This window comes from Symsagittifera roscoffensis, chromosome 5 (assembly GCF_963678635.1).
Source record: "Symsagittifera roscoffensis chromosome 5, txSymRosc1.1, whole genome shotgun sequence".
NCBI lineage: Eukaryota > Metazoa > Xenacoelomorpha > Acoela > Convolutidae > Symsagittifera > Symsagittifera roscoffensis.
Window position 1 is genome coordinate 60146288 of NC_087066.1, and position 22115 is coordinate 60168402.

The 22115-nt window shown below is 37.5% G+C and overlaps 1 protein-coding gene across 1 annotated transcript in view; it reads right to left on the reverse strand.

Annotated features, from left to right (window-relative positions):
* The window catches only part of LOC134845774 (broad substrate specificity ATP-binding cassette transporter ABCG2-like), an 81962-nt gene that overhangs the window by 24649 nt on the left and 35198 nt on the right, over window positions 1–22115 (reverse strand). The window contains exons 2-4 of the mRNA XM_063862851.1: window positions 13807–13979; window positions 11828–11962; window positions 11485–11544 (exon numbers count right to left, since the gene is read on the reverse strand). Of these exons, the coding sequence (XP_063718921.1) occupies window positions 11485–11544; window positions 11828–11962; window positions 13807–13979 (368 nt within the window). The remainder of the gene's footprint in view (window positions 1–11484; window positions 11545–11827; window positions 11963–13806; window positions 13980–22115) is intronic.

Sequence of the window (22115 nt, forward strand, 5' to 3'; positions counted from 1 at the left end):
CTTTGATAAATCATCGAATAAGTCAAAAATTGATTCTAAAGTCACTGTGATTTGTAACATACCATTGCAAATTTTGAATTAAACCTTCGTGAATCTTGTTGATACATTGTGTCTTGTGATTATTTCGTGATTATTTGTGTAGTCTTTGCCAGATGTGGTTGAGTAGATGTTGTTGTTGAGACCAATTTTCAAAACGGAGTGGTATTCGATCGTCAAAAGTTCCGGGTGGTAGGTTGCTGAAAGGACGTTGAATTATAAAATGATTAGGGGTGAGCGGTTCCTCATTGTCTGTGTTATCGGCAACGTTTGTTAGAGGTCTTGAATTTAACATTGTTTCTGTTTCCGTGAGAATGGTATTGAAAAAATCAAGCGTAAGCTTCTTAGAGCCAAGAATAATCAGAATTGTGCGTTTAGCGATTTGGATTAATCGCTCCCAGGCCCCGCCAAAATGAGGACCATAAGGCGGATTGAATTTCCATTCAATTTCTTTGACTGCTAGCTTGGTTTCAATTTTGTTCTTATCTAGTTCTTTGAGGCACTTCTTTAGCTCATTACCAGCTCCTACAAAAGTCTTTCCATTGTCACTGTAAATTGTTTTAGGGCTCCCTCTTCTGGCTGTAAACCGGGCAAGTGCATCAAGGAAGGTATCAGTTTTCAAATCTGGGCAAGACTCCAAATGGGCTGCTCTAGTTGTCAGGCGGTTAAAGATGATAGCGTAGTGTTTCTCTGTTTTCTTTCGGTTTTGAATGAAGATTGGCCCGAAGAAATCTACTCCTGTGCTGATGAAAGGGTAGTGAGTGTTCTCCTGTGGAAATCTTGAGCTTGGTAGGGGTGCCATTTTTGGCTGGAGGTTTTGTGCATCGAACCGTCTGCATATGAAACATTTAAAACGTACACTGCGTAGAGCCAGTCGTACACCAATAATGTAGTAGCGTTGCTGTATGAAGGATTTGACAAACTCTGATCCTTGATGTACACAAATATGGTGTGCGTGTTCAATGTACAATTTTGTTATTGCATTTTTCGCATCCAAAATTATCGGAAACCTTGCATCTTCTTTCAAACAAGATGCAAACTCAAGACGACCTCGAGCTCTTAGAACTGTCTTTTGATCCAAAAAGGGATTCAATTGAACCAATTTGTCTTTATTGTCAATTTTGCTTTTGCTTTCTAATTTTTTGATAGTATTAGAAAATGACTGAGCCTGACAAATTTTGATTGCGTATAGCTTGGTTTTTTCAACATCTGAGATGTTGCATAAAATTTGTTCATTTTCATCACTGGAGGATGGGTTTTGATTGGTTTTTCTGTTAAGAATCCTAATTTGTGGTCTGGAAATGAAACTCATGACTGTGGTAAGAGTTAAAATTAGCTTGTTCCAGGTAGAAAATCGTCTAATGTCAAAAATTGGCTCATTTAGAGACAATTTTTTATGCTTGGTCTGTCTTTGAAAACCCGCAGCAACCACAATTGTTGCAAGCAAAGTATTATCGTGCCAAAGATACTTAGGTTGTTTCAAGAAGGATGGAGGTGTAAGCCATTTCTCATTTATTTCCCTGGGTTCAAGACCTCGATTACCGTGATCTGCAGGATTCAGAGTAGTTGCAATGTGATGCCATTGTAGTTGATGATCCATTGTTGAAATTGCAGTCAGTCGATTTGCCACAAATGTTTTTTGCTGTTTGGTTGATTTATCCAATCAAGTACTACCTGACTGTCTGTCCAGACATGTAAAACAGCTGTTCTGCTGAGATGAAGTTCTTTGGACGCAAATGACAAAAGACATGCTCCAATTGTTGCAACTTCTAATTCAAGTTTTGGTACACTCAGTTGTTTAATAGGCGCAACCTTGCTTTTGCCAATCAAAAACTTACATTCAATGACGGTTTCGTCTAAATTATGCATTCGCAAGAACAGGACTGCGACCATACCGATGAGAGAAGCGTCAGTAAATGCGTGTATTTCCAAACTCCACAATTTATTGCTTTGATTTGGAAACAAAACTCTTGGCAATGTTATTCTTTCCATCCTGAGAAAAGAATCCAGGATTTTCTGTAGCTTGTGTTGATAGTCACTAGGTATCTGGTTATCCCTTTTCAAACCTAGCCTGCGAATCTGCTGCAGTAGAGCCTTCAAACGAATTGTTCCTGTTGCTATAATTCCTAGAGGGTCAAACATAGACGACAATAAGCTGAAGAGTTTCCGTTGAGTATAATTATCAGCCAGAGTAGGAAAGTTTTGAAGGGGATCAACAAAAAACTCATCACTGTCAATTTTCCAGTTTTGTCCAAGAACACGAGTTGAAGTTTTATCTCGTCGTGGTCTTCGCAAGGAATATGTTGCAGGGCGAGCTTGTTATTAGATAAGAACTTGGTGAGTTGAAAACCACCTTGTTTTAAAGACTCCCTGGTTTCTCTTGAAACGCATTGTGCTTCACCTAACGTCGGTACTGAGGCAATGTATAAAAACTGTTTAGAATTGCATCATAAGCCAGAGGAAACGAGTTTTTGTTGTCCAAAGCGCATTTTTGTAATGCATAAATAGCGCAGAATGGGGAACATGTGGCTCCAAATATTCACCGCGTGTATTCATACTGATGAACTTTTCCGTTATAGCTCCAGAGAAAACACAAGGCTGGCCTATCTTCTTCACGAATACTTACTTGCATAAACATCCCTTCAATATCGGCAAGAAGACCAATAGAATGTTTGCGGAAGCGCAGCAGAATCCCTCCCAGGTTTGCAAGTAGATCTGGACCTGTAAGGAGATTGTTGTTAAGTGATTGGCCTTTAAAAAGAGATGCGGCGTTGGCTACTCTTCTGATTTTTGTTGGTTTATTTGGGTGATGTGGTAGATACCAAATTCGCGAGGGTTTTATTTTTTTCATTTCTACAGGTCGCACGTGTTTCTTTTCGAGGTCATTTACGAGGGTTGCTTCGTATAAATTTCGTAGATCGTTGTTTTTAGCAAGGCGGCGATCAAGTGATTTTAGTTGATTACGGGCTAGGTAGTAGTTGTTCTGCAATTAAGTCTCATTCTTCCACAGTAAACCAATTTCATACCTTTCTCCCGTGTGATGTATTGTGTTTTCAAGGATCCGAATTGCCGCCCTATTGTTTTCGGTATAAAACTCCTTTTCTGTTGTTTTTTGTCCGGTTTCTTCAATTTTCCAGAATTGCTGAACTAAGTAGTCCAATGGTTGCTCAACAGATTCATTTGACTTTCTTGTAACGTGGAAAACAAATCCCGAAGTTTGTCTGTTGCGCACTTTATTCAACCGTGTGGATTCCGTGTGGTCGGCAATCATTTCCTTCAATTACTTGAATGGGGTACGTATAAGAGAACGTATTAACGCCAAGTAGCGCTCCAATTCTTCCGCCAGCAATATTGGGAAATTTTATGTGTCTAAAACCTTTGAAACCCTGACAGATTTCATTCAGATGAGCAACATCTGCAGGAGGTATATTTAAAAATGGCGTTTTATAAACATTACGAATTGGAAACGTTTGTCCCGTTTGTTTGTACGGTGCTAAATTAACGATGTTGTCTAGTTTTGCAACCGGCATCTCATGGTTGATATTTATATATTGTAAAGACATGTTTGCTGTTTCTGATGATGAGATTTCCAAGAAGTCTGCAATTTGATCAAGCATAAAAGTAAATTGGCTGCCAGGGTCAATGAGAGCGTAAGTGTCACACACTTTACCATTATTGACGAACGACTCAGGGATCAGCTGTAATTGTTCGAACCAAATGTTGAGTAACCGTTCAAATGTAGCTTTTTCTGAAGCAGTAAACCCTCCCTTTTTCTTAAAATGAATTTCACTGTCCGCTTGTTTTTGTTGATGGTATTTGTTTTTGTCAATGCTATGCGACTGGCCGTATCTGCTAGAGGTTTGGTTGTAAACTCCTTATCATCTTCGTTTTTTCCTGAGACGATTGCTGCTTATGATGCACTGTTTTTGCTTGTAAATCGAGATGGATCATGAAGTGAAGTATGATGGAACCCTCTACATTGCTGACATCGTCTCTCTGAATTGCAATTGTTTCTTGAATGACGAGAACTTAAGCAATTTATGCAGAGCTCATATCGTTTTAGCAAATTATTTTTTTCAAGTGGTGCTAAGCTCTGGTAGCGGGGGCAATGAGCCAAAAAATGTTCTTGCGAACAAATGAAGCATTTTTTGGAAGGATATTGGAATTTGGTTGTCGTATTGATGTCAGACCCCATTTTAGCGTTTTGCTTATCCAAAAGACGTTTGATTTTGTGTCTTAAGTTCCTGATCTTTGACCGCTGACGTCCCCAGAAACGAGTGCTCCCCTTGTAATCTTTCCAATACTTTAGCTTGTATTTCAAGCCACTCCTGAAACAATTGTACGTTGTTGTTTTGAACATTTTCACGGACAGCGTATTCGGTCCATTTCATAAGTAAATTGTCAGAAACTTTAGTTTTGATAAGTTTGAATAAAGCTGTAGAATGCAAGTCTGCTTGAAAACCCAAATTTTGGAAGGTTCGAACTAACTGTTTCAAAAAGGATGCAAATGAAACAACTGAACAATTGTTACTAGTTGAGGACGGCCAAGTTTCAATTTGCTGAATGAAAGCATTTACAATATAGTTTGAGTCGCCAAAATGATTTTGAAGGTCCCTCAGTGCGGCTTTGTAAAAAGCAGGGTTACATGAGTACCCTTTGATGAGTGCTTTTGCTTTTCCTGACACCGAATCCTGTAGATAAGTCATCCGGTGAGTGTCACTAATTGTATGATTCCTGTTAACTGTAGCCTGGAACATGTTTATCCAGTCGTGGTAAGCCATCGGGTCTCCGTCGTAGTTAGGTAGCTTAATTGGAGGAAGTTTAACAAAAAACTTATAGTCAATTTTTTCTTGTCCGGGTAAAAAATTTGCGTAAGTTTCAGAGCTGTGCATTGTTGGAATGGGTTGAGCTTGGTTGTAGTTCTGATAATTTAGTTCTGATAGTATCCGTTATCTGGTTGTAGGGATAGTTTTGAACCGTTGGAATGGGCCGCGGTTGGTTGTAGTTAGCATTAATGGTATACAAGGAACAGTTTTCCCTAAAAGCATCTCTATTCTGTTCACTGTTTGATGAAATTGGGTAATTTACAACCTGATCAAAATTATGTTGTGGCTGTATATTGTTTGTTTCGCTTCGTTTACTGCCATGGGTGTCCATTATCTGGTTGCACGGATGACTTTGCACTAGCAGATGCGGTGGAGGTTGGTTTTAGTTAGGATGAATGAGGTATCCTGAATGATTTTCTCTAAGCGCATCTCTATTCTGTTCGCAGTGTGTTGATATCGGGTTGTTGAAAACCGGTTCGTGACAATGATGTGCATGTAGAATGCTTAAGTGATTTTTATCATACCCATGACTATCCACCACCTGGTGCTTTTTAATATCCCCATGACTATCCACTACCTGGTTGTTCAAATCCAAAGTTCTTTGAAACTGTTCAACCGAGTGACTTTGAGCAAACGGGTTCCGATTCGCTTGTATGACAGTAGGGGGAGATGTATACTGCTCTAAATTTTTCTGATGAGTTAGATGGAAATAATTTTCCTATGAAGTTGATGTTTGTATAAAGTTTCCTGGTTGCTGACGATTGGAATAAGCAAATGAAGATTCCAATGAAAATTTTTCGTGGAGATTTGCATGGACTGCTGGAGCTGAAAACTGAAACGAATCATGGCTTCGATTCAAATGTAAATTGTCTGGCAATGCTTGTTGTACTGATGTTAGTAGTAGTTGATTCGTTGGTTGAATAGTTTGTTCATATCCTGTAAACCTTTTTTGTTCCAAGCTTTCTCCTCTTGACTGAGAATTTAGAGAGGTCAACTCTCTAGACAATGATTCGTTTGCAGAGTGGTTCAAAGATATTTGCGGTACGTCGGTGGTTGAGTGTTGGTGAAGTAGCATGTCCTTAAGTAAGTTAATTGGCTCTCCATCAGATGAATTGTTCACGCGGTTGCTAGAGGGCTGAGTGAAGTGATTTTCGGCATATGTGTCCTTGACGAAGGGGTTTCGCCCGGATGTAGGCGTCGATTTGTTTACGTTTATTGTATTAGAACCAGAACAGCTGGTTAAGTCTTCGCTTAAAGTGTTGACGTTGTGGGTTAGCTATAAAAGTTGTCGTGAAAGTCATGCACATATCTGCATAGCGTCGTCGTTGTCTTCCGAAGATCCATTTGCGAACACTTCGGTTGCTATTACTTTCATTTGTTTTAATCGGTCTTCTGTTTTCTGCGCCAAAGTCTTCAAAGAACAAATATGGGTCCCTCTTTCTATCTGTGACTGTAAGAACTCCATAGACCGGCTCATTTCAATTCTAGCCAGCCTAATTTACTAGAGGCACTTTTTGCAGTTATTGTCGACGTCGACGAATTGTTGGTTGGTATTGGTATCGTCCATAGTTGTTGAGAGCCGTAGATAAGGACGGCGCTTGTTCCGTTTCGGACGTTTTTTTTTGCCACTTATTCAATTTTACTTCAAACTAAAGTTAGAGAAAAAAAAACTTCGAATGTTTTTTATTTCAATTTATTTTTGTTAAAATGTTAGCTTTTGTTTTCAAAATATTTAAATGTTTTTTGAGGGAAAAAACTTTTTTTTTTTTTTTGGTTAACTCGAAATTAAATGATTTTTTTTAAAGTTGTTTCCGTGTTATGGTAATTAACAGGCTACACTCAAAGCAAGGATACAAAGGGACGACAATTTTCCAGAAACAACGAGAGGAAAACGCATGTACACACAAACACAATTTAAAACGAGCCAAGGACAATTATATTCTTATTAAGACAAGAGACCCAAACAACATGCTCAACAACTGCTTCACCATCTATTATTGTAAAAATAATATTCTTCTTTTTTTCACAATATCAAAATTTCGTCAGATGTTTAATTAGATTGTATAGAAAAAATGCAAACTGGAAAGTTCGAAACAGGAAATGATTTTTTTTCTTTGTTGTTTTTTTTTTTACGAAATGATAAAATGCCGAAAAATAACTACCTTTTGGAAAAGGGGATTTTCGGAGTTTTCAACAAAATGAATACATGAGATGCAAGATCCCGTTTACGGAAAAACAAAAAGTCGTGACCGCGTCGTTTTAAATCGGGTTTCTTTTTTACTCAAATGCGCTCAAAATAACTTGGTTTTCCTTGGTTAGGTGGAGAACAAGTCTGAAAGGAAAACGGATAAGAAAACTGATAAATTTTAGAGGTTTTGTTATAAAAACAAGTTTTGTTTTGCTCTCAAACTCGCTCTCCTCAGAGTAGTTACACGCAAATTTGTCCGCTCAACTCGGGGTTACAAATCAATATCAATGTACAAGTAAACATATATTGATTAATGCAAACATTTATTCTTTTATTAAGACATGTACATTTTGTCAGATCTTTTCTCTTCTTCCTTTTTTCTTCGATGATGTTCTTGTCAAAAATTATTTCTCAATTCTCTCTTTTTTCTATGTCTTCTGTTGTTGAATTCGTGACATGCAGCTGTTGAATATATTTTCCAAATAATGTGAACTGCGCAGTCGGTTGTGTAGTTTTGTTTTCACAGATTGTTTTCAAGGGTCAAACGGAAAAATCTGGTGTGCCAGTCTGAGGAAAAATACATCTTCCCAATTGTGTACTTGATTACACCTGATACACAATTATCTGCTAAGTATCAGGGATCAGGTAAGATAAAGATACCCACAGGGCTTTATAAGATACGCTGCTTTCCTACGGAAACTAATCCACAACTTCGAACTCAATGGCTACACCGCTGATCTAAATTCTAGTAACCTGACCCGACTTGCTCGATCAAAACTCCCAGTAAGTCTACTAATGAAGTGGGAAGAACACTGCGTGCTGCACGATCTCGATTATGCTACAATCAAAGACTTGACGCAGTCAGTACCTCAATAACTACCCGCGAGCATGCGAGAACCTGGACATAGAGCCGTCGACTCCAAACCAAGCGGGACGAAATCGCCAACCTAAGAAGCAACAACAACCCGACAGCCGACCTAACCAATTTACTTCTATGTCCAGGCAAAACTACGACAAATCTTCAGGCATATCAGCAAGACCAACAACTTTAACATGTCCAATAGATAACCAAGTTCACTACGTTGGAAAATGTGCGGAATTTTTGAAACTTCCCGTAGATCAACGGGCAGAGCTGGTGAAGCAACATAAGCTGTGCTTCAACTGCTTAGGCCAACACAGATTTAGTGAATGCACATCGTCTAAGCGATGTTTCATCAACAACTGCGGAAGGAAACACCATTCAACTCTACACATCGACAAAAAAACCATTTCAAACGCACAACCAAAAATCAAATAACATGCAGCTTGGCACTACAGTAACCAAGCCCTCGGAACAAGCTGAGGATCCAATCCAAAATATGAACAACATCAGAAATCAGTTACAATTTATGCCGGTAACACTGTTTAACAATGGCCTCAAACTAGATTGCTACGCCATACTCGACAACTGCAGCAGCTGCTCATATATCCTCAGCAAAACAGCTGAAACACTTCAGTGCAAACCAAGCCAACAACTACAGCTTAGCGTACGAGGTGCTTTCAGTAAGGACAAAGTGTCTTCCTCGCTGGTCCGGCTTAGTATCGGACCACATAACGCTACAAAACCTACTTTCACCCTACAATCAGTCTATTCAGTTGAAGCTCTGAGTTTTGACGCTATCGACGCAAACAACTTTAACAAAACGTGCTCACTCTACAATCACCTTCGACATGTCAACTTTCCTGAACTAGGCGACAACACAGTTCAAATTTTGTTTGGCGTAGATGCTTTCTGGAATATTGCGGAGCGCGATATCAGAAAAGGTCCTACAGGCACCCCCAACGCTGTAAAAAACCTACTAGGTTGGACGATCACTGGCCCACTCAACCAGAAATCTAATAGTTCCGGATCAAATTCACACTCAACTAACTTCATTGACTTAAATGATCAAGAAGACGCTAATCTCACTGAATTAGTGGAAAATTTCTGGAAAGTAGAAGGATCAGGCATCCAGGAAGATAACAAAGCTACATACTCTGATAAAAGCAAACGACAACTAAGATTTATGGAAAAGTATTGAGCACGATGGAGATCGCTACAAAATAAATCTACTCTGGAAAAACGAAATAAAATTGCCAAACAATTATCCGGTAGCTAAAGCTCAACTGCTATCGCTACAAAAAGGGCTCAGAAAAGACCCTGAAACCATGCAACTCTATGAGAAATCGCTTACTACCGACCTGGAAATAACTACGTCAAGCCCGTTACTTTCCAATACCCACAACCTGAATTACTTTGGTACCTCCCACATCACCCTGTAACTAATCCAAACAAGCCCGGAAAGGTACGCAGAGTGGCCAACGCTGCCTCAACCTACAAGGGCGTCTCGCTGAACTCTTGCCTCGAAACTGGACCTGACCTCCTGAACAACATGTTTGAACTTCTACTACGATTCCTGGAAAAACACCTGGCTGTATCGGCGGATATTGAAGGTATGTTTATGCAAATAGGTATTAAAGATGAAGATCAAAATGCGCTTTGCTTCCTTTGGCCTACTAAAAATGGTATCAAACAATACCAATACACGCGACTTATCTTTGGTGCAAAATGCTCACCATCCATTGTCATCTTTGCGCTTCATCAAACAGCTGCCGATTATTGCGTAACCAAACCCATTTTTGCACAACTGCTTCACAAAAGCTTTTACATGGACGACTTTGCTCTCTCTTTCAACACGACAAACGAGGCTAGAGACTCTACTACGCAACTAAAATCCTCCCTAAGACAGGGGGGATTCAACCTAACTAAGTTCGTATCTAACACTAATGTCGCGATCTACTCCATTGATGGAGGCGAAATTTCTACTAATGCTACAGTGCATCGTGTTCTGGGTGTCAAATGGGACACAACAGACGATACGATATTCGTGCAACCAACAACCAAGCTAAATAATACTACATCATCTACAGTCCGAACAGTTTTCCCTACAGTAGCAAGGGTTTTCGACCCCTTAGGCATCCTAGCGCCGTTTGTCATAAAACTCAAAATTCTTCTGCAAAACTTGTGGAAGTCTGGTATCTCTTGGGACGAAACATTGCCCAGTGACTTTGTTCCGATAATTGACAAATGGGTTGACCAACGCAAACAAAAACCCCCTGTTAGACTGCCGCGCTTACTTGGTCCACAGCTGTCACCTATTGATATACAGCTTCATGTTTTCTACATAGCAACAAAGGATACAACTGAAAAAAGCTATATTTGCCTCTTCACATGCCTCTCTACTTGCGCGGTTCACCTGGAATCGACATACAACCTTACTACGAACAACTGTATAACGGCAATTAGACGTTTCATTGCTAGGAGAGGCACACCTAAGCTTTTAATCTCTGACAACGCTACTTACTTCGTCGGCGCGCTTAAGCAACTACGCTCAGAACCAATCAACTTCAACGAAACCACCCTAACTGAAACGCTACAAATCCACAATGTTGAATGGCGCCTAAATCCTCCGGCTGCCCCCCATTTTGGCGGCGTGTGGGAGCGATTCGTCTCATTGATAAAACGAGCATTCTTACTAAATCTCGGTTCTGATCGACTATCAAGAGATCTATTTGCTACTATCGTAGCCGAGACCGAGGCAATCCTCAACTCACGTCCGCTAACTCATGTCAGTAGAGACCTTGACGACGACCTTCCACTGACACCCAACCACTTCTTAATGGGTCGTCCATTCGTCTACGCTCCAGCAGCAGCCTTCTACGAAGCATCTACCAGTAAACTGTCCAACAAGCCTTGGAAGCGAGCAAAAGATAGACTTGACAGCTTCTGGAGGTGTCTACTTAAAGAGTACGCTCCGACTCTCATCAGAAGGACTAAATGGACGCAACCCGAGGAACCACTCGAAAAGGATGACCTCATGTGGATACTTGAGGACTTTACACCACGAGGCATCTGGCCACTGGGTCGAGTGTTAGAAGTTTTTACCGGCTCGGATGGCATCGCGCGCTCGTGTAAACTGAAAACAGCCCTAGGTACTTTAACGAGACCAGCGGTGAAACTTGCCCTCGTAACCCCAAAAAAGAAGATTTAAGACCACTTTAATTGTATTACAACAACAATAACAAAAAAACTTGGCTCAACTCCTTCCCCTTCGGTTCCAAATAAGATCTCTCTCCCCCGAGGATATTCATGACATGAATTGTCTCACATTAATTATAGAAAAATGCGGTAAAATCTTTTAAAATAGCATGATTTGTTCCGAGCTAATGAGTAATAAATTTGACTTCAACAAAGTGACTTTCAAGATATGTTCAGCAAATTGTCTTGAATATACCCTATCCGAAATTACTCTATGAGTTAGAGAATCAATCTTAACTCAAAATACCAACCAATAAACTAATGCAAAAAAGTTACAACCAGGACATCCTGACCGTTGTTGTTGTCGTCTGACTTACGTTGTTTTGCCGCTACCGGTGGGTCCCATGATAGCATTCAAGCCTGGTTTGAAGATGCCACTAAAGCAGTCATTATATCAATGAAAATGAACAGATAACAAAAAGCATAATTCAAAAGGGGGAATATCATTATTAAGTCCTTTCGCAATGCTTTTATGGGCTTAAACGTTGGGCTAGTAATTTCGCCATACTTTTATGGGCGAGTTTTTGATACGGGCGTTATTCATTTGAGATATGAAGATATTTTCAAATTGATGATATTTTCGAATAACTTTTGAACTTTTGGCAAATTTCAGTTATTTTTGATCGCAGTTTATCTCCCAGTAAGCTCTGGTGAACTTACTTGACCCCGTGCAGTATCTGTTTTCGGTCGTGACCTTTGCAGAAGCCCTTAGAAACTTTGACGTGGTAGTTGAGGTTGTGGAAACTGAGAGAGGAGTGGGTCCCAGTCGCACTCTTCTGCCTCAGGAAAAAAGACCTAAAAATAATGTGAAAACATATTTAACAAGGAAGCAATTTTTCAACACGGAATCATTTTTGACAGAGATTCATGATTCATTATTGAGCTATCGAAGCAAAAAATATTAAGAAATATCAAGATTCAATTGACGATTTTCGACTGACCTAAAAATGGCTGAATGAAAAAGATGGCTGAATGAAAAGAATTGGATCTTTCCTATAATAATACTCAAAATTACTACCAAAAATTATAGCTAATTTATTTTTTTATATTTTATGTTATCTAGTGCAGGGAGATGTCAAGTCAAAAAGTAATGATAAACCTACCTTTCTATTATAAGAACAAGCAACATATTTGAAATTTTCAGGAACAACGATATCGATTTAGAAAATTTTGCAAGCAAAGCGAGCTTTTCTCTCTACGAATCTTAGATAATTGGATAAAACCTTGCATAAATTGAATCCACAATTTGGCCAATTTGTCAATTTCAAACCCTCATAACTCAACAAAAAAAGCTATATTTTTTTGTCATTCGTTCGTTCTCAAAAATTCGATAACTTCAATGAAGCGTAGAAAATTTTTGAAAAAACATTGTAATTAAAACATTGGATTATATCTATTTGAAAAAAAACCAAACCGAATAAATGATCCCTTACTTTTTCCAAAAATCTAGAAAAAACTACTCCATCCTTAAAAACAGAAAATATACATTTAGGAAATTAGTCTGTTCGCTTTTACATCCAATTTTTTTTTTAAAACTAGACACGACGGTTAGTTAAAAAACAAACGTGGTCCTAAAAACCCATTTAGCTTGAGGCCGCTGTACGGCACGGATATACTGAGTGCGCTTTTAGGTCTATGAAGTAAATTATGGTTTAGAAAAAATTGATATGAAAGTGATACTTTTCGCTACTTCTAACTTATTAGGAAAATCAAAAAAATTACTTGAATTCAATTTGGAGTGGTTTCTGAGTTGTTTAAATTGTCACTAGCCATTATTAGAGCAGAAAGTATTGAGCGTGGTCAAATTCGCACTGTGTAAAAACCTGCGAAATTTAAAGACATCTAGCTAAAATTGTGTCTGTTTAGTCAAAAGTTCACACCACTTTTGTCGACGCTGAGATAAATTTTTAACATCTTTTGAAATCATGATTAAATTGGCTTCAAAATGATACCCCGCTTGGCGCCCTACGAGCTGTCATTGAGGTTCTGTTCAAGTCGGACAGAAAAAGTTCCAAAAGCCATTGTTCCGTTAAAAAATTTATGGTTTATGGAGTTTTTTCCGTCCGACTTTAATGAAACCTCATTGAAAGCTCGAGGGAGCCAAGTGGGTTATCATTTTGAAGCCAATTTAACCATGATTTGCATTTCAAAAAAAATAAAAATTTATCTCAGTGTCAACAAAAACTGGTGTGAATTTTGGCTATGCAGACACAAATTTGGCTAAAAGCAGATGTCTTCATTTTGAAGAGAAGTCTTGATTTAGAGGATCACTACATTTATAATTTGACACAGGCACGAACCAAAGTGTAGCCCATTTCATGGTTTTAAATGGTTTCAATTTTTTGCCAACTGATCATCAAGTTCTTGATATTCTTTTTGACAAAACCATTTCTACTGACTTCAAAGGAAACTCGACAATAAATCACAATCTTTAGTCCATAACCTTCCAAAATATTTGTCTGAGAATTTTTGTCATTTTTGGAATGGCTTTTTCGTCATTTTTTCTGAAATGTTTTGCATTGCTTAAATTTATAACTAAGTAGGGTCTTCCTTGTGATTTAAGCAAGGTCTGAAAATTGATTTGGTTGCCCTACAAAACAAGTCGATCAAAAATATCGGTCAAGATCATTGGTTTCTACCTGGACAGTTCGACCTGCGTGCCCTTGGATGTCCTCTGGCGCAGACTGACCTCTCTCTCCTTCTCCCTCTGGACCAGCTGCTGGGTTATAGAGGGAGCTGCCACTTTGTTCACACCTTCTTCGGTTGAGGGATGGAACACATTATCCTCGTCGTTATCCTCCACTAGAACTCTCTAGCGGAAAAATGAAATGAAAAATAATGGGACCATGTGAAAAATACTCCTCCGCCTAAACCATGATATTCTCCCGAAATTGGTTTAGGGGGAAGATTCAGTAGCGGATTTAGACAGGGAAGTTTTCAAAATAGGGTCTTAATAGTGATTTTGGAGAGCTCTGAAAACCAGTTTTATTCAACCTAAGAAAAATAAACTTTTGAAATTTTTTTGAAAATCCCCCCCTCCCGAGAAAATCCAAGATATGCTCCGGGAAGATTGATCACTATAATGGGATCAAAAAAGGTTGCTTCTGAGTTATAACCGATGGTCTTAACTCATAGAGTAATTTCGGATAGGGTACACCGTCTGCTCGTCACGCTATCTTCGGCCGGATAGATTCGTGCAACTTCTTAGTCTAATACCGATCCTAATCTTACTCTTATACTATTCTAGTCTCAGGTTGTTTAACTAGTCTCTGCTAGGCTCAATAGATCTAGGGTATACTGGTTTATTGCGGCTGCTGAAGTTCTCTTGGAGAGGCAACTAATTTCTAAGTTAAATTCAAATCTCTCTGGTGCTGAAATTACAAGTAATTTCAGCACTTACAAATAAGTGGGTTGTTAGTTAGATGGATCATGATTGGTTAATATTGAATTTTTTACAGTGGTAAAATATCTAATTTATCCAATCATAAAATGTAGTTTAGATCAGGTTCCACCCATCCGGGTTTTACAGAGTTTTTTAGATTAGTTTTTCTGCAATTCAAAGGATGGATGATGGACGTTGGTATTTGGCGAACATCATATTTCTTCTGGGTTTTCCTGTTAGAGAAGTTCCAGGATCAATCGTTGTGTCTTCTTATGACAACGACTGGGTTTTCTCAACAAACTCAAATCTGATTTCAGAATGGTTTGCTATGACAGCTTTTTCTGTTTCATGTAGAGAACTTCTTTTGTGTTCAACCTAGTCTGGGAATGGCGTGGAGATTGTGCGTGGAGGGGATGCCTGGTTACTCGGATCTGTACGTATAGTTGAACATCGAGGTGGTCATTGGTCTAGTTCAATGAAGTCCTTTTCTGCGAAGTCAAGTCGTACTCTAAATCCTTTGAGTTGTGATTGTGGACGGCATATTGATTATGGTTGGCCATTCTTTTTCGAGTGTAGTGGGGTCCTTTTGTCTTTGGATGTTCGTCTTTGGTGTTGTATGCTGATCTATATACTGCAAGGTATAATTTACATTTTATAAAATTTTTATTAGTTCGGTGTTTTAATTATGATTTTGGTTAGTTGTTTTCACAAAAGCTTTTTGTTTTAGTTCGTTTATTTTGAAGAGTTACTCACCCTTGAGTACCTCTTATTAAAAATAGAAGTGTGGTCACAAAGCGTGGATGTAGCGCGGTGGGTTAGGCCGGCTATAGAGCATGCTCAGGACGTCCTCTCTGGTGGGTTAGGCCTGGAGTGGGAGTATGATTTCGTGCGGTTTCTGTGAGAGGTCCTGTTATGTGATAACGTTTTATGTTGGGTTTATTGTGTCTTTTCTTATGTTTCGTTGGTTGTGTCCTTTTTTCAAAAATCAAATTGTTTTTGGTATGGGTTTGTCTTTCGACTTTTTTGTGTTTTATTATTTCTTTCTTAGACTTTATAATAGTCTTCAAAAGAATAAATTATCCAGTTTTAAACTGGGTTAATCCGGTTTGGGTACCGTTGGTTTCCTTTCCTTAGTCAAGCTGTTATTCTATGATTTGTGGTGTTTAGTAAGCTGCATTGGTTAGTTTTGTTTAGTATATAATTCCTTTCCAACCGGGTTAAAGGAAAGTTTGAAACTTGTTATCGTGTGTTAGAGTTAAAATCATTATTTAAACAATTCTTCGTGGGCGAGCTGTGCGAGTTTGGATAGAATTCTTGTGCGAGTGAATGAAAATATCAAAAGGTTAGCACTGCATTTTCGTTTTATCAATTTACTACATAGAATTTCAATTTTACTGCTAGTTTTTTGGGGAAAAATTAAGTTACAAATTTTCATCATTATTAGAATTACTGCTTTTAGGGAAATAATTTATAAAATAATTTACTACATTGGTATGATTTTTATTGAATTTATCTAGTGCAAAATATTAATAGAGTTTTGAAGAATTTGAAGAAGTTTTCTATTTTTTATTTTTCTTTTGTGTAATTTGTAGGTGATCCTGGGATGAAGACTAAAAATCTAAATAAGACATGGATAAGAATGGTTAGTATTTATTTCAAATTTATTAGTGAAGAATATGATAAATTATACTTAACTGTTAGTCGTCGGGGAAAAAACCGTGGGGGAAGATGTCGTGTATTATGTCGGAGTTTGTTAGTAATTTTGCTAGTATGCGAATGATGTTTTTAGTTTGAAGCAGTGGCCAAAGCAATTGAAGTGCTTTAATAGTTTTTAGTTCTTCAGTGCCAACTGCAAACTGATAAGGTGTGTTTTGGATGAGATTATATAATTTGTGATTGTATTTAGTGTTGTGAATGAATTCTAATATCGGGATTTCTATAGGTTGGATAAATTCATGTGGGATAAGGAAGGGTCTGGATTCTTCTGCGTTGAAGGTCTTCGTGATGGGACAAAAAATATACATTTGGGTTATGGGATCATAATTGCGAGGAATACCGTGAAGGTTAGTATCTTTGATGCAATATGTGAAGTTAAGAAAAAATGGTGATGTGTATTTAGAGTTAATAAATTGAAAACGGTGGTGTGGTTGTCTTGATGGAGTGTGTAGATCAAAATGATTTTGTATGAAGCCATAATATGTATATGTGTGGGTTTGTTTAGTGCGTAACATAATGTCGTGTGAGCAGTGCAAATCGCGTTCTTGTGGTGCAAGGAAATTGAAGGTTAGTGAAAATAATTGAAATCTTTCTTTAAAACTTTCGTAAGCTTGCATGTCGGTTAGTGCTTCAGAAATGACGTGGTCGAATTTGCGATCAAATATTTTGAGTGTAAATACATATGGTGTTTTTATGAAGAATTTTTCTGTGATTTGTGGGTTAGCGAAACGATCATCATCTAAAAATTGGTCTTGGTTAGCTCGGATGATGTTGTGATCGTAATATTCTAGCGTATATTCGTTAGCTCGGGGTGCAGTGTATGTTTTTAGTGACTTTTTATATCCTATATAAGTAAATTGTCTATGTGTTAGTGGTGTGGTGAGTCGATATAGCATATCTTGATTTCTTTCTATATCGATGTGAGTATTAGATAAAGGTAGGCAAAGGGGGTTAGTAAAATGATAATATGATGTCCAATGAAGTGTAGGCATTAAAACTTGTTCATCTACAAAACTACGTGTGTCGTTAGTGTTGTTAGAAGTGTTCAAAGTATATTGTGGAAATGAAGGTAGGGTGATTTGCTAAAAAATCTTTCGTGTTAGTGTGATTTGGATGATTAATATATTCACGGGCTGTTCCTGGTTTTGTTGGAAATGGATGGTTTGGGAATTTTCTTTTGAAAGTGCGATAAGCTCTATTAGTGCTATTTGATGATTCGGTGGATGTGAATGATGGTGCTAATGATGCGGCGTAAGCTGAAGAGGGTGTAGGGGTAGGTGGGTTTGATGATTCTATTGTGGATGAAATCTGATTTATAGTGGGGTTTTCAAGGTGGAAGGGTTGTTGTTGTAGGGTGATAAAATTATCTAGTTCCTGGGAGATTTGGGGAGTATCTGGAGAATTGGATGATCGGTCTGAATGAAATGAAGAGTAGGTTGGGGTGACTTGTGAAGCATAAGAGGGTGTAGAAATGGATGGGAGTGGGTTATTTGGTGGGATTGGTTGAAAAGGGGGTTTTGAAAAAACTGAGGAGTTGGTTTGAAAATTATTGGATGGAGATGGTTCAGAGTCTGCAAATTCATCAGGGGTTTCAATCTTTGGGTTATTGAGTTGTGAAATGGAGTATAAAACTGAGATATGTGAATTAGTGTCTGAATTCATGCCTGATGTTACATTATTGGATGGGAAATCGGGTGGCGGGAAAGCAAAAAGTGGAATTATTGTAATTGGAGTGTTGAGGTTGATTGGATGGAAATTTGAGCGGTGTAGGGATCCAAGTTGTCGGCTCATCGTGGGCTAAAAAAATTATTATTTTGAGACTGAAAAGCGGTGGTATGGGGTTGTTCTATAATTTGTTCATATGTATTTTCATCTAGTGAATGATGTGTCATTATATGTTGAATGGGACTTTGTGATATGGTTGGTCTAAAATTTGGATTATGTGTTATTGCTAAATTTCGAAAATTTCGTGGGACTAGGGATAATGGATAGTTATGTGGTAGGGGTGGTAACTGTGGTGCTGTGGGCGTTATTTCTACATTGTTATGTTCTTCGTCATATGTGTTCTGTCTTGTTGCTATTTTTGTGTTGTATTCTTTTATTTGTGCGTCTAAATGAATTTTGTTTATTGATGATGAAAAAATTCCAAAAAATCCTGCAAATAGTATGCGTGCTACACTTGCTTGTCTATTTACTTGTGTGTGTATAGCGCATGTATTATAGATTCCTTTTAAAAGTAAAAAAAGAAATCCTATAAAGTTAAACATTGCGTATAAAATAGTTAATTTTTCTAAGATGTAATAGGGCCATCCTAGAAAATCAAGAATTTCATTTTTGAGTGTAACAAAGCTAAAAATATTTATAGGTGAGATATCTTGTGGTCGGTAATTTTCACCGTTTAGATATATATAGTCTTTAATGTCTTTAAAATATCCGCTATAGTGTTGTGTATAAATATCTGCAAATCCTGCGGTTTCGGCAAGTTTGCGTAAGTTTTGGTCAATTGATTGTCTTTGTATAGTGTCCATTTGTGTTAATAATTCTTGGAATTGTTGTGTTCTAATGTGATGTTGGATATTGGACTTTGAATATATTCCAATTGACTGTAGGTCAATATTTGGGTTTCGAGCAATAGCTCTAATGCTTTCAGGTGAAAATTTTTTGAGTGATTGCATTAATGTGGGATATGGGGTAAGAAGGTAATATTTATCTTCATCAGGGTTCAGTTGTACTACATTGTGGCTATTTTTTGATCCACATGGGACTGCGGTATCCCAGAAAGAGGTTCGTCTTGAAAGTGTGTCAACGAAATGTACTTTATTCTTATAAAAGATAGGGATTCTTTTATAACATCGTTTATCTTCAAAAACATATAGTGGTGATACTTTTTTGGTACAGGTATAGAACCATAAAATGTTTCCTTCATAGTCTAAAAAATTTGATCTATTTCCTGATAGTAAATATCCTGCGTAGGGTATTTTTAATACTGCTAGTGCAAGTGATTGTAGGATTTGTGTCCTTTCTAATTCGCATAGTTGGTGAAGTGTTTCTAATTCAGAGAGTGACATTTCTTGAAAAATTCGGCTAATTGTGTACTCTAATTTCATATCTAAGTGAATATCATAGTGGATTTTACCAAAATATGTACTATTCATTAGTGATAGTTCTTGTAAACGTGTGCTTCTAGTGTCATGAGGCTTTAGATGTCCACCAGGTTGACCTTTACTTTTTTGAAAATCAACTGGTATAAATGATGTTCCTTCGTTTATAGGGTGACTTGTGGCGTATGGGTCGATTTTTACTTTTCCAGTGGTCATGTCGAATCCTTTCTCGTATTCAACTAATATTTCGGAGTATTGTGTTTTGTGAAGTGGATTTCTGTATTTACATGCAAGTTCTGTTTCTTGATATGTTTGAATATGTGTCAATTTATTTTCTATATTGTGTATGTTTCTAAAATTAGAACTTTGTTTTCGTGATGGATTTACTTGTTCATATGGGATTGATTGTATAAAATATTTTTCGTGAAATTTTATCATACGAGCGTGTATTTTTGCTACTTGAAATGTTGTACATGTGTCTTCGGGGAACCAAACAATTTTTGCTTGTGTTCGTGTTGTAGGGTCACAATAGCCTTGATCGTTTTTACAAGGTAATCGAATTCCTTGATAGATCATTGTGTTGTCTGATAAATCGCGTGTGAGTTGTATTTTTTCGAGTTGTATTTTCCAATCGAAAAACATGATTTCTTGATATCCTTTATTTTTTGTGTCTGCTTTGCAGTTTGATGGGTTTTTTATACCAATGTGTGGTATCTAGTGTTTATCGTGCGTGTATGTCATAAGTTGATCTTCCGTGTGCGCCGTTGTATGGGTATTTTTCATCTAGTTTTATATGTCCTTGATATCTTTCAAGTTCTGCTTGATGTACAGAATCTGCAAAAACTTGGAAATATACTAATTTTCTCTCTTTGTTTTTATTTCTTGTGATATTTAGTCTGAGTAACTCGTTTTTACAATCTTCGGGATTGAGATGCAAAACCGTTCGATATTACTCTGGTAGAATGATTCGTGGTCAAGTCGGTTTTTATTTCCATTTGAGACTTGTGAACAATGTACTTTCTTCTCAGAAAATGTTGCTGTGAATTTATATCCTATGACTGCTGTTGCTTGGGCTTTTGAATAAAGTGTTGCTATTACATTTGTAGTTTCTATAGCTTGTGGTTCTGTTTCGCATTGTGATACTTGATTTATTGCATACTTGTGTAGTGTTTTTTGTTCATTTTCTTCACAATCGTAATGTGTTACTAAAAAATCTTGGGGTCCTGTGCGGGGGGAAGGGTTTTTGTTCTGATTGGAGATTGCTAGAAAAAAGAGTTGGAGAAAAATTAATATTTTTAGAATATACATATGTATGATAATCCTGAGTATAGGTTATAAAATGTGATGTAACCAATTGTCTTTTTGGTATATCTGTCGTATTTGTATATTACTTCAGTTGTTATAAATGGTGGTGGTAGTGATTGAGCTGTTATATTTGGCGGGTTTAATGGGTAGGGATGTTGAGTAATGTTGTTTAGTTTAACCGTTATTTCAAACTTTAATTGTAGACTATTTTGTTGGAGTATTTGGATGTTATGATCACGAATGTCTTCGTGGATGTCTTGTCGATATTGTAGTCTATTGAGTGCCCAGTTGTGGAGTCGGTTACTTTCCGGGTGTTGTCCAAATAATGGTGGAGGTGCTGTGAATGTATTCCAGTCTAGTCTTAAAGGAATATTTGTTGATGATTGTTCTCGATATCTAGCGTCGAGGTTATTTGGGAAATTTAAGTTAAAATGCGGTGGTGAAATCTGGCTTATTGATGGTGTTGATGGTAGTGATAATGTTTCTGGTAGTGATGAGGATGTTGTTGTATCCGTAGAAATATCTATTGGATCATTGATTAAATTTGGTTCACCTTGTGTGAATGAATGTGTTGTCCAATATGGTAGTCGTGATGTTTGGTTTGTGGGGTTAAAGGGATTTTCACGAATTTGTTCAGATGTTGGTGTTGAACCTAAGTAATCTGAGGGTAGGCTTGAGGTGCTACGTTGTGAAAGAAGCGTAGGGGTTTCTGGTAATGTACCAATGGGGTTTTCTGGAGTACTTTGTGATGGGGATTGAGGTATATCAAAATGAACTCGGGGAGTTTGAAAATTTCTGTCTCGTCGAGGATGTATAATTTGTCTATTTATTTCGACTGTATTTTGGTTTTGACTAGGATTTCGTATTCTACTTAATTCTTGTGGTAGTGTTGGGTATAAGTTATATGTTGGTTCGCTTAGAGGTGCTTGTCGTTGAACTGGTTCTAGTGGTTCAGATAAGCGAGCGTGTCGTTCTTCAAAGGTATATGGGTTATCTTGAAACGAAATTCGTGTGGATGTTTGGGGGTTTTGGGTAGTTGAAGGTGGTGTTGGGTTATCTTGGGATGATGTCGGTGAAGACTGACTGAGTGATTGTTGGTTAGCAATCTTTGATGGTTTTTTATTTATTCTTTTAGTGGAAAAATTTATGTTTATTATAGTATTCTTCTAGAAAAAGAATTAGGAGGATTGTTGCTAGGGCGAATGTGATGATTGCTTTCTTTATACATTTGCATATTGTCAAGATGAGGGATGATAGAAATGTTATAAAAATTACAAATAGTAAAAAAATATCTGTTCTACTAAAATGGTTCGTATCATTTAGATAAGTTTTGTGAATCGTACCTGTGGATATAGTCAATAGCTTTCGAAAGTTAGAGGTATAGTTCAAATATGGAATAGAAAATTTAAAAAATATTGCAAAAAATGATTAAGATTATTACAAA